The 13831-nt window shown below is 43.7% G+C and overlaps 1 protein-coding gene and 1 long non-coding RNA gene across 7 annotated transcripts in view; one reads left to right on the top strand and one right to left on the bottom strand.

Moving 5' to 3' along the window:
- The window catches only part of ppp1r9a (protein phosphatase 1, regulatory subunit 9A), a 237037-nt gene that overhangs the window by 13198 nt on the left and 210008 nt on the right, over positions 1–13831 (bottom strand). For 2 of the 6 annotated variants that reach the window (XM_059972574.1, XM_059972570.1), the window contains 3 exons: positions 12214–12333; positions 10025–10048; positions 8259–8441 (listed from right to left, as the gene is read on the bottom strand). In XM_059972574.1, the coding sequence (XP_059828557.1) occupies positions 8259–8441; positions 10025–10048; positions 12214–12333 (327 nt within the window). Of the gene's footprint in view, positions 1–815; positions 997–8258; positions 8442–10024; positions 10049–12213; positions 12334–13831 lie in introns of all 6 variants that reach the window. The other 4 variants (XM_059972572.1, XM_059972573.1, XM_059972571.1 and 1 more) reach the window with 4 other exon arrangements.
- LOC132395674 (uncharacterized) overlaps positions 10094–13831 on the top strand; it is a 44863-nt gene continuing 41125 nt past the window's right edge. The window contains exons 1-2 of the long non-coding RNA XR_009512713.1: positions 10094–10827; positions 10945–11161. This is a non-coding gene — a long non-coding RNA (uncharacterized LOC132395674). The remainder of the gene's footprint in view (positions 10828–10944; positions 11162–13831) is intronic.

Raw genomic sequence — 13831 nt, 5'->3', positions numbered from 1 at the left:
TTGTCCAACTGGATTCTTCAATGCTCTACCATTTACCATGTATGTCCGATTTGGATTATTCCTGCCAAAATGTAGCACATCACACTTATTAGCATTAAACTCCATCTGCCATCTGTGGTGAACCACATATACCTGACTGGACACCCCCATCCCCCCCACTGACTGCTCCTGTGGCTTCTCCCACAGACTTCGGTATAAAGGCGATTGGAGGCACTGCTCCTTCCTCAGTCTCCAGGATGTTGTGTGGTGGTCGCTTGCTGCTTGTGCTTCCAGCCAATAAAAGCCTACCTTAACTCACGTCTCCGAGAATTATTGATGGTGCATCAATTTTATTGGATGGAAATTTTAAAACATGGAAAGTACTTTACGTCCGGAAAAATTGGACATTGATCCTCAAGACGCAGAAGCAGCTCTTGCCTTTGAACTCTGGCTTGCATGCTTCCAATCATATTTGGAAGAGATTCACGTGACTGAGCCCGCTATCATGCACAAAATCCTCCTTTCCAGGGTCAGTCCAAAAGTATACTCCCTTATCAGGGACTTGCCGACCTACCAAGGGGCACTGGACGCCCTCAAAAGACAGTACCTGCGGCCAGTGAACACGGTCTATGCAAGACATCGCTTAGCGACATGGTGGCAGCGGACCGGAGAGACAAGCGCGGAGTTTGTCCGGCCCTACATACACTCGTGTGGGCCTGCGACTGCAAGGGACTGACGGTGGAACAGCATTAGGAGCTCCTGGTACGAGACACCTTCGTTACGGGGATCAGGTCAGTGTATTTGTGCCAGCAGTTGCTGGAAAACGCCGATCTTACCTTACGCTCGGCGATCGAGCCGGCCGACACACTGGAGGCTGTTCTGCACAACGTTGATGCTGTCCAGCCGCGCGATCCCCGCCGGTTCTGTGGATGCTGCAGACCCCGCCACCCACCAGCGAATTGACCACGGCTGCTGCCACTTGCGAGTCCACGAACTCCCCAAAACCGACCACAGCTGCTGCCAGTCACAAGTCCGCGCAGTGTTACTTCTGTGGACTCAAAAAGCACCCCCCAAAAACGCTGCCCAGCCCGAGAAGCTACCTGCTCCAGCTGCAGAAAGAAGGGCCATTTTGCCAAGGTCTGTGAGTCTGAACCACGAGCAGGGTCGAGCAGCGCCGCGTGTGAGGCATGGGGGCCGCCATCTTGCCTCCCCACATCCTGCGAGGCATGGGGGCGGCCATCTTCATCGGCACCACCTCGCCCTGCCTCCGACCCACGGGTGCTTACCGGGCACCAAGACAGCGGTTCAACTCTGGCCTCCGTGACCCTCGACCAAAGCACCCCACACCAGCTTGCAAGGTCAATGATGGACATTCTGGTGGAGGGGCACAGGACTAGCTGCCTGTTTGACACAGGCAGCACTGAGTTTTATTCACCTGGACATGGTGCAATGCTGCGGACTCGTGACACAGTTGGTAAGCCAGAGGGTCACCATGGCTTCTGGGTCGCATTCCACATACACCCAGGGGGGTTGTGTAGCGACATTGATGGTGCAGGGCACAAAATATCAGGACTTTGCGCTACTGGTTATGCCTCAACTGTGTGCGCCTGTGCTATTGGGGCTGGCCAGAGCCACCTAAGAAGTGTGACAATGGCATATGACGGGCCCCTCCCACCACTCACTGTCAGGAATCCTCAGTTTTGTGGGACTTCGTCATATACCCCGCTACTGACCCCACACACACACACACACACACACACACAACCCGCACATCCCACCCATCACTACACCGACAGCTGCGCTACTGACGCCACTTGCAGCCTCTCCACCCTCAAGATCCCTCCCACACCGCTGTTCGCCAACCTGACCCCCGACTGTCAATCTGTGGCAACTAAAAGCAGGAGGTACAGCGCGGGGGACAGGGCCTTCATTCTGTCGGAGGTGCAGCGGCTGCTCAGGGAGGGGATCATTGAGCCAAGCACAAGTCCTTGGAGGACCCAGGTGGTTGATGTTCAGACCGGGCAGAAAAATAGGTTGGACTTGGACTATAGCCAGACCATCAATAGGTTCACGCAGCTTGACGCGTACCCCCTACCCCGCATCGCGGATATGGTCAACCAGATAGCTCAGTACAAGGTGTACTTGACCATAGATCTGAAATCCGCTTACCACCAGCTCCCTATCCGCCCAGAGGACCGCCCCTACATCACCTTCGAGGCGGGCGGCAGGCTCTATCACTTCCTACGCGTCCCATTCGGTGTCACAAATGGTGTCTCTGTCTTCCAGAGGGAAATGGACCGGATGGTGGACCAGTGCCAACTGAAGGCCACATTTCCATATCTGGACATCACCACCATCTGCGGTCACGACTGGCCGGATCACAACACCAACCTCCAACGATTTTTCCAAGTGGCCAAAGCCCTGAACCTTACTTAAAACAGGGACAAGTGTGTGTTCAGAACCACCCGACTCGCTATCCTTGGGTACGTCGTGGAGAACGGGGTCATTGGCCCTGATCCCGACCGTATGCGCCCCCTGTTAGAACTCCCTCTTCCCACCACCCTCAAAGCCCTCAGACGGTGCCTGGGCTTCTTTTCATATTACAACCAATGGGTCCCTCATTACGCAGACAAGGCCCGCCCCCTGGTCAAGTCCACCACATTTCCCCTCTCTGCCGAGGCCTGCGCGGCCTTCAGCCACATTAAAGGGGACATTGCCAAAGCAACGATGCATGCAGTGGACGAGACCATTCACTTCCAAGTAGAGAGTGACGCCTCCGATTTCGCACTGGCTGCTACCCTCAATCAGGCAGGCAGGCCAGTAGCATTCTTCTCTCGTACCCTTTAAGGCCCTGAAATTCGGCACTCCGCAGTGGAGAAAGAAGCCCAGGCCATAGTGGAAGCTATTAGGCACTGGAGGCACTATCTCACTGGCAAAAGGTTCACCTTGCTGACCGACCAGCGCTCAGTTGCGTTCATGTTCAGCAACCAACAGCGGGGCAAAATCAAAAATGATAAAATTTTGCGGTGGAGAATAGAACTCTCCACCTACATCTATGATATCCTATACCGGCCTGGAAGGCTCAATGAGCCCCCTGATGCCCTATCCCTGGGAGCGTGTGCCAGTGCGCAGCTCGACCAGCTATACGCCCTCCATGCACATCTTTGCCACCCGGGGGTCACCCGATTTTACCATTTCATGAAAGCCCAGAACCTGCCTTACTCCCTTGAGGACATCAGGACGATGACCAGGGACTGCCAAGTCTGCACTGAGTGCAAACTGCACTTCTACCATCCTGACAAGGTGCAACTTAGCAAGGCCACCCGCCCCTTTGAGCAACTGAATGTTGACTTCAAGGGCCCCCTTCCCTCCACTGACCACAATGTCTACTTTCTCAACATTATCGACGAGTACTCACGGTTTCCCTTTGCCATCCCCTGCCCCGACACCACTGCCACGTCCGTCATAAAAGCCCTACGCCAGCTCTTCACTCTGTTCGGATATCCCTGCTATATCCACAGTGATAGAGGGTCCTCCTTTAAAAGTGACGAGCTGTGCCAGTACCTGCTGGCTAGGGGCAGTGCTACTAGTAGGACCACGAGCTATAATCCCCGGGGAAATGGACAGGTGGAGAGGGAGAATGCCACAGTGTGGAAGGCCACACTTTTAGCCCTTAAGTCAAAAGAGTTGCCATTCTCTCGATGGCAGGAGGTCCTCCCCGAGGGACTCCACTCTATCCGCTCTCTGTTATGTACGTCCACCAATGCCACCCCTCATGAGCGCCTCTTTTCTTTTCCCAGGAAGTCTGCCACCGGGACCACCCTACCAGCTTGGCTGACATCCCAAGGGCCAATGCTGCTCCGGAAACATGCGCGGAGCAATAACTACTCCCCACTAGTAGAGAGGGTTCACCTACTACATGTGAACCCCCAGTATGCCTACGTGGTCTTACCTGATGGGTGGGAGGACACGGTCTCCATCCGCGACCTGGCGCCCGCGGGAGCAGCAGACCACTACTCCGAACAATCCACGGTAACTATGAACCCTGTACCCACCGAGGTGTATACCCACCTGATACCGCGCACACCAAGCCCTACAAAGACTCCTCATGACACTCCCATACCGGGCGCCTTGCACACGTATGAAGGATCACTGACGCCTAGTGGGCTAACACCTCCAGTCAGGCTGGAACCAGCACAACCACCGTCTCCGGTGCAATCACCACCGACACCTGTGCAATCACAGCCGGTGCTACGTAGATCGCAGCAACAGATTCGACCACCTGATAGACTTAACCTGTAAATATACTTGTAAGAAACTTCGCCCCATGGGGACTCTCTTTTAAAACAAAGGGGGGGGGGTGAATGTGGTGAACTACATATACCTGTCTGGACTCGCCCCCCCCCCCCCTTCCATTGACTGCTCCTGCGACTCCTCCACAGACGTGGCTCCTCCCACAGACCCCGGTATAAAGGCAATTGGAGGCACAGCTCCTTCCTCAGTCTCCAGGATGTTGTGTGGTGGTCACTTGCTGCTTGTGCTTTCTTCCCGCCAATAAAAGCCTACCTTAACCCACGTCTCAGAGTTATTGATGGTGCATCACCATCGTTCAGCCCACTCTTCTAACTGGCCTAAATCTCTCTGCAAGTTTTGAAAACTTACTTCATTATCCACAACGCCACCTACCTTAGTATCATCTGCATACTTACTAATCCAATTTACCACCCCAGCATCCAGATCATTAATGTAAATGACAAACTACATTGGACCCAGTACAGATCCCTGAGGCACACCACTAGTCACCAGCCTCCAACTTGACAAACACCACTACTCTCTGGCATCTCCCATGCAGCCACTGTTGAATCCATTTTACTACTTCAATACTAATACCTAACGATTGAACCTTCCTAACTAACCTTCCGTGCAGAACCTTCTCAAAGGCCTTACTGAAGTCCATATAGATAACATCCCACTGCTTTACCCTCATCAACTTTTCTTGTAACCTCTTCAAAAAATTCAATAATATTTGTCAAACATGACCTTCCACGCACAGATCCATGCTGACTGTTCCTAATAAGACACTGTCTATCCAGATAATTATATATATATATATACCATCTCTAAGAATACTTTCCATTAATTTACCCACCAGTGACATCAAACTGACAGGCCTGTAACTGTTAGGTTTACTCTTAGAACCGTTTTTAAACAATGGAACCACATGAGCAATACACCAATCCTCCAGCACCATCCCTGTTTCTAATGACATTTGAAATATTTCTGTCAGAGCCCCTGCTATTTCTACACTAACTTCCCTCAAGGTCCTAGGGAATATCTGTCAGGACCCAGGGATTTATCCACTTTTCTATTCCTTAAAAGTGCCAGTACTTCCTCCTCTTTAATCGTCATAGTTTCTGTAACTTCCCTACTTGTTTCCCTTACCTTACACAGTTTAATATCCTTCTCCTTAGTGAATACCGAAGAAATTGTTCAAAATCTCCCCCATCTCTTTTGGCTCCACACATAGCTGTCCACTCTGATTCTCTAAGGGACCAATTTTATCCTTCACTATCCTTTTGCTTTTAATATAACTGCAGAAACCCTTCGGAATTAAATTTCACCTTACTTGCCAAAGCAACCTTGTATCTTCTTTTAGCTTTTCTAATTTCTTTCTTAAGATTCTTCTTACATTCTTTATATTCCTCAAGCACCTCATTTACTCCATGCTACCTATATTTATTGTAGATAAATCTCTTTTTCCTAACCAAGTTATCCCTTGAAATCCATGGCTCTCTCACACTTTTAACCTTTCCTTTCAACCTATCAGGAACATAAAGATTCTGTACCCTCAAAATTTCACCTTTAAGTGACCTCCATTTCTCTATTACATCCTTCCCATAAAACAAATTGTCCCAATCCACTCCTTCTAAATCCTTTCGCATCTCCTCAAAGCTAGCCTTTCTCCAATCAAAAATCTCAACCCTGGGTGCAGTCCTATCCTTCTCCATAATTATATTGAAACTAATGGCATTGTGATCACTGGACCTGAAGTGCTTCCCAACACATACCTCTGTCACCTGACCTATTTCATTCCCTAACAGAAGATCCAACACTGCCCCTTCTCTAGTCGATACCTCTATGTACTGCTGCAAAAAGCTATCCTGCACCCATTTTACAAACTCCAAACCATCCAGCCCTTTTACAGAATGGGCTTCCCAGACTACATGTGGAAAATTAAAATCTCCCACAATCACAACCTTGTGCTTACTACAAATATCTGCTATCTCCTTGCAAATTTGCTCCTCCAATTCTCGGTCCCCATTAGGTGGTCTATAATACACCCCTATAAATGTTACTACACCTTTCCTATTCCTCAATTCCACCCAAATAGTCTCCCTAGATGAGCCCTCTAATCTATCCTGCCAGAGCACCGCTCTGATATTTTCTCTGACAAGCAACGCAACACCTCCTCCTCTTGTCCCTCCGATTCTATCACGCCTGAAGCAACAAAATCCAGGAATATTTAGTTGCCAATCACACCTCTCCTGCAACCATGTTTCACTGATAGCTACAACATCATATTTCCAGGTATCAATCCATGCTCTAAGCTCATCCACCTTTCTTACAATGCTCCTAGCATTAAAATAAATGCATTTAAGAAATTCTCCACCTCTTCCTCTCTGTTTATCTCTAACAGTACAAAGAACTTTACTGTCTTCTTTATCTTCCTTCTCCTATCTGTTCCTACACTCTGGTTCCCCTCCTCCTCGTATCTACAAACGTTTGTAGTTTAAATCCACTGTAGCCTCTCTAGCAAACCTACCTGCAAGAATATTTGTCCCCCTCCAGTTCAGATGTAAACCGTCCCGCTGGAACAGGTCCCTCCTTCCCCGGAAAACTGCCCAATTATCTATAAATCTGAAGCCCTCCCTTCTGCACCATTTCTTCAGCCACGTGTTGATCTGCACTATCTTACTATTTCTAAACCCACCTGCACGTGGCACTGGTAGCAAGCCTGAGATTGCTATCCTGGAGGTCCTATCATTTAACTTGGCACCTAGCTCCCTAAACTCACCTTTCAGGACCTCCTCACTCTTCCTACCCACGTCATTGGTCCCTACATAGACCACGACATCCGGCTGTTCACCCTCCCTCTTGAGAATACTGAGAATTCAATCCAAGATATCGCGGACCCTGGCACCAGGGAGGCAACAGACCATCCAGAATTCTCGATCTCTTCCACAGAGCCTCCTATCTGTCCCCCTAACTATCGAATCCCCTATCACTACTGCTCTGCTCTTTTCCCTCCTTCCCTTCTGAGCTGAGGGTCCAGTCTCGGCGCCAGAGACGCAACCACTGCAACTTGTCCCTGGTAGGTCGTCCCCACTAACAGTTTCCAAAATTGTTGCTGATGGGAACGGCCACAGGGGTGCTCTGCTCTTCCTGTCTATTCTCCTTCCCTCTCCTGACAGTCACCCAACTACCTGTGTCCTGACTCCTAGGGGTGACTATCTCCCTGAAACTCCTGCCTATTCCTGCCTCTGCCTCCCGAATGATCCAAAGTTCAACCAGCTCCAGTTACCTAACACGGTTTGTCAGGAGTTGCAGTTGGATGCACCTTTCGCTGGTTTAGTCATCAGGAACAGCTGTGCTTGCCCTGACTTCCCACACACTGCAAACGGAGCACTCAACTGCCCTAACTGCTGCTTCCATTACCTACTCCTAAGCTAACTAGATTAATTAAAGGAGCTTACCGGGTCTTACCTCACCTGGAGTGAAGCTTGTACTCAGCCTCTGCTCGCTTTTTAAATTCCCCCGCTGATCTCAGAAGCCGACTTTCACGCGTTTGCGCAGTCGGGCCCCGTTCAACCTTGCCTCTGCCTGTTCTCACAGAAGCCTGATTGAGCCAAAGCTGTTCCACTCTGCCTCAGTCCACTCACAATGGCCGCTACAACGATAGCCGCTTTATATGGTGGTCTTTCTTTTAAACCTTTGGCGTGCTACGTCACGCGCCTGCACAGTTTAGCCTCCTTGCCCTGATCAGTTAAAAAAAACAGCTTCTCTCCGAGCTTCTTTTACCTCTTCCCTCTCCGCCTCTTGCTTCGATTATTTTCATCATAGTCACGATTTTACTTATAGGCTACATCTCTTGACTGTGAGCATTTTTATGTCTAGTATTGGCATGAGATAAGAATCCAATTCTAATAATTCATTCTATGAAATTTAAATTCACATTGAACTAAAAAGTAGTAAATCTTACTTTTAGAGAAATTACTAACCTTCAATTTGGTTCCATCCAACTGGAGCAACTGAGCTCCGTCAATGCTTCTGGCAATAAATTGTGGAACATATTGCTCCATGTTGAGTCCCATAAGCCAATGAGAAACCTGATGAGTGCTCCAGTCCAAAACAGCACAAGTTTTCCATTGATTGTGTTTGGGCGACTGTCCTTCATCAAGGATCTTTCAAGGTAAAAACAAAAATTCATTATTGTGATTGTGCTGCTACCAATATCATTAAACCTAAGGCTACAGCAAAAACTGTCTTCATTTCAACATCTTAACATTTTATTGCTCTTCTTTCAAAGGCAATTGTATCACCTGGAACCTTTTTGACAGAAGTTCAAATAATACATGCTGATGCCTGTATAAGGCTGTAGAACATATTTGCAGGATATTGTGGACTTTCAACAACCACTTAACTCTATCACAAGTCTTTAATTTATGTTTTTCTATCTTGACAAAACCAATCCAGAGAACAGAGATGTGTGAGAAGAGAAGGGACAGCTAAAATAAAGGCACAAAAATCCCCAGTCATCTCAATGTTTTCTCAATTTGTTCTGATGTTTCTCTATTTTTTTTAAAAGCCATGATTTGCAGGAGGGCCACAACCCCCAAAATCACTCACTTCCAATCCTAATAGCCAAAAATGTCATTTTCTGCTCTTACTATTTTCAATTCATTTTCATCACCACAATAGCTGTTACTGGCAAAATGTTCCTCCACTTGTTATTTTCCGATCGATAAATTTGTGATGTATCAGGTAGCGGACTTTGCCAATATATCCATGTGTTTAATACAATGAATACCTCAGCTTTATCACAAGATGCGTTGGGCTAGATCTTGTTTTGACACAAAGGTAAAGTCCAACAGTGCTCTCCTTTATTAATTTTTAAACCAGTATGTACTGTTAGGTAACTAAACACTCAGAAGTATGAATCAGGACGTTGCTATCCAAGTTGCCTAACTTTCCCAAAAATTGTTCAAGTGTGATCTTTCAAAGGTAAACATGGCAATGAAATACTGTACTTACACGTGAAATCTACACTGAAATGTACCAGGAAAAATCAATGGAATGAAAAAGAAACTTTAAATATTTTATGATGCATTTATATTAGTTAATAACAAATATCTACAACTGTGGTCTTTGCATTTGGACTTTAATAGATATTTTGAAATTCATTTTTCATTAAAAATATTTGTTTTCAATTCTAAATTTCAGATTTAATTTTCTTTCTGTACCTGAATTATCTATTCCAAATCAAATTTCTTAGAGTCAACAATGCAACTAGTTAGTGCTGCTCCCTTATATTAATAGTAGAAGTGCAAAAAATCCCAGAAATTTAGTGGGTAAGAGTAATGAATTATTGGTGCTGTTTTTGCACTGTTATGATCAAAATTTACTCAATGAGTTAACAGCTAATTATACAGTACTTTTACTGTAAATTGACAAAATATTATAAATCTATTTATTATTTGCATTGCAGATTTTGAAAACTTCAAAATGCTAGGAATTTTAGGAATTAGGTTTCAAAACAAAGCATATTATTAAATTGCAAACTATCAACTGAATCACAATTTATAATTCTAGATTTTTTATTGCAGAATCCTAACAGTAAAATCACATGAGCTACTGTTTAGGTATAATTTTTGATTATGAGATTACATCTTAAAAGTGTGTTACATATTAGATGCTGTGCATAAAGTTAATGATGAAATGGTAAAATTAAAATAAAACATGCTAAACTTGATTTTAAGCATCTCACCTTATCATCTATCATATCCAGGCTCTGCCAAGTTAGCAACAAGAGAAATGAAGAAAAAATATTTCAGAACATAAAAAATAATGCAAAGAAATATTAACAAAATTTATTTCCCAAATAATGCTCAATGTACTTTTTGAATGCAATGAGATGAACAATATGTTGCAGTTATAGAAAAATGCTTTTTCACTAAAAGCTTATTTTGCTGCTGCTCAGATTACTTCACCTGGCTTCATTCCACTATTCCAAACCCTGTAATAGGACTGGATTCAAATATATCCAGGATGTGGAATTTATTTAAGAAATTGCATAATGTGATAGTTAGTTGTCAACATTGCTATCCCTGATGTATGAGATAATAAACAGATCAAACCCATGTGTTACTGTGTATTATTCCAGTGGTCCATTTTAGTTTCAATGGACACAAACAAAATTGAGAATATCAGATTATATACATACAACTAAAGTCACTACACAATTGGGACTTTATCATGTTTTATACCAGTAGATCCAGGTTGAGAACAGTAGAGACTAAATAAAAATAAAGGCCCCTGTGAAATTTAGAATACAATGTAAAATAGAGGTTTTGTTCAATTTAATATTATCTCCTTTTTATGGCAGCAGGTCAAGAGTGCTGACAGAAAAAGTAGGCCGAGAGTATTTTTAGACTTAATAATGGAAATACAATGCTATAATCCAAAGCATCAGTCAATTCCTTATTTGTATTTTTGTTCTCTGTTCCTCAACCAGCATTTTGAAAGACCAGATACCGGGTAGGGACTACCAGAGGAACTGAGATAAGGATGGTAAGGTGTAGAATTAGTGCATTTACCAAGAATTTGGGTTGGACAATACCTTCACAGATTGTGCAGTGTGGGTTGATGATGAAGCCTTGTTCTTATTTATTCACTTTCTTTTGACAGGGGACTTCCACTGTCGAGGCCAACATTGACTGCGCCTCCTTAACTTCCTTTGAGAAAATGATAGTAGTGAGCTACCTTCTTGCACTGATACAGACCTTCCAGTGAAGATATTCCCACAATGCTATCGGGGTGTTCCAGGATTCACACCAGCAACGGTGAAGGAACAGCAATATATTTCTTAGTCACGATGTTACTCAGTTTGGAGTGGAATCTGCAGGTAATGGTGTTCCTATGAACCTGGGGCACTCATGCTTCTTGGTGATGGAGTTTTTAGATTTGAGACATGCTTTTGAAGTAGCTTATATGAATAACTTGGTAAATATTACACTTTGTATCCATAATACTCCAATGATAGGATATGAATGCCTAGGGTGGCAGTCTATAGAACATGGAAGAGTAGAGTTTCAGTTTAGAGGAAAGCCTCTAACATACAGCCTCATTAATATATTTAAATTGGAAACAAAGCCAGTTATGAGCTGTTTACATGCACAACCAGCCATTCCTTCCACCCTAACATGGTAGCAAAAATATTTCCTATCCTACCAAATTTAAACAATTCCTCTCCCTTTACACGTTGAGTTAAAATTGTATAAATCATTACATTTCAGTAAGATCTAGTACCTGCACAGTGTGAAAATTTCCATTTCACACACCAGTCATAATCTGCAACCAATTTAGTGGTGTTTTGAAACATTTGACACAATTTGGTGGAAGAGAGAACATGAAGAATTATTACACCACAAACATTGTTATTGTATCATCCTACCTAGAATCAAACTTAATTCTACAAGGGAAAGCAGGTACCATTCAGTTCCTCAATCAGAAGTTCAGTTTTATACAGCTCCTTCAAAACTTTGATTTTACATACATCCTACAACATATATAAACTACTTTCACCTTTATTCACATAATTCTATTCAGTTCACCTTATCATAGTACAATTAGGCCCTTGAGTAAGCTTTTGGAAGAATGGTCTTTCATTGTTTCTGAATACCTATTACATATTGATAGTTTCATGATCACCTCAACGTGAGTTAACGATGGCAAATTTCATGACAGGATTGGGAGCATATACAAAGACAATCACTCAGTATCATTAAAAGCATATATCTGAGTCTCCATTGAAGATGATCAACTTTTCATCAATATGCAAGGAAAAAAAAGAAAACCACCACTGCATTAAAAATGCCTGTTAATATTAGTTCTCACAAGACATAATAAAAGCAGACCCAAGTATTTCAATTTTACTTCTTTTCACAATTTACTTACTTCATCAGAGGAGAGTGCCAATATGTGTGAGCGCCCTGTAGAATTTGGTTCTGCAACAAATCCACTCAAATCAGCAGAACTTGTGCTACTGGGACTAAAGTCATCAATGTAGGTGAAATTCTGCAAATCAAAGATTCTGGGTGGTAATAAGTGCTTAATTTGAATTAAGTATAGATGAATACCCAAAATAATACAGTATTTAGTTTCAAATGCACACTCTACTGGAATAAGCAAGAGAAAATGGGAGCCAAGGGAAAACAAACATCGATGTACAGGACTGTAGACTGTTGACTGTCCGCTGTTGACTGGCAAGTGGAAAAACATGTTTTTGTTCCTCAGACTGCAGGAAAACAGCTTTGAAATTGAAGCAGAAGAAGCAGATGGCACAGGGCATAGCTCATAGAGCCACTGCCTCATTTTCCTGTACAGCTAGGCTCAGTCCTGATCTTGGGTGCTGTCTCTGTGGAGTTCGCACATTCGCCTGGTTACCATAACAACACAAGAGATGGAAGGTGCTAGAATATGGAGCAACAACCAATATGGTAGAAGGTCTCTGTGGGATGAGCAGTATCTGTTACCTGATTACCATAAAAGTTTCCTGTGAGCATTCTGGTTAACTTCCATTTCCCATAGACATGCCGAAAGGTAGATTAATAAATGTAATTTGCCTCTTATGTGGAGGTGAGGGGAATTGAAAGGAAGATGAAAATGAGGAACAGGATTAGTGTAAATGGGTGGTTGACAGTAAACATGGACAGAAGAATCAGCAATGCCAGTCTTTGTAAACTATACTTCCAGCATTCACTGTCTGTTTCTTTCACTCATTTTGCAAGTACTTTCCTATATTTTCATCATCCTTGTTACACCTCCTCTAAACTTCAGTTTTGTTGCTTGCTATAACCTTTACAGCTCTATTTTGCCCAGCTCCATCACTTTTTCCATATAATTCTACCTACCTGCCAATCCTCCTTCTCTTTCTCTTCCTGCGATTCTTGCTCTTAAAACTAATTTTATCTCTAAATTTCTAGGTAAGAAAAGTCAACCTGAAACATCAATATTGTTTTTGTCTCTCCATAGAAGCTTCCAACATGCTGACCGCTTCCAGCTCTGTTTTATTTCCAGCAGCTGTTTGCTCTTTGATATATGTACCATTTCCTTGAACTATTTTTATATTGAAAATTCCAGATACTTGTCAGATGAAGATTCATAGATATGATTATCAAACATAACATTTTAAATTAGATGCTAAAAAGAGTTTTTTTGCATTTTCGTGTCTCCCCTAGGCCAAACAAAATTTCATGCCTTGGGATTCACAGGAAATTTGAGTGCAATTAAGTATTAGCAGAATGAGTGCAGGAATGACTATTAACTCTCTTTGCATCATCTATATTACACTTTACAGAAACACCAATATTGCATTTTCATACTCTTTCTGATATCTAGGGCCGAATAACAGTTGATCCACAAAATTTACTTAATTCATACGTAGGGTTGACATAAAATGTTTATTACACAACTGTCTGTCAAGTACACTGAAACATGACTTTTCATCTTCCAATCCATGTGCATAGAACTATTTCTATTAAAATACATCTTTCTTGTTACATTATTTATAACT

Source organism: Hypanus sabinus, chromosome 6 (assembly GCF_030144855.1).
Source record: "Hypanus sabinus isolate sHypSab1 chromosome 6, sHypSab1.hap1, whole genome shotgun sequence".
Taxonomy (NCBI): Eukaryota; Metazoa; Chordata; class Chondrichthyes; order Myliobatiformes; family Dasyatidae; genus Hypanus; species Hypanus sabinus.
The sequence above is the reverse complement of the archived record's forward strand: the minus strand, read 5'-3'. Positions and strand labels throughout refer to the sequence as shown.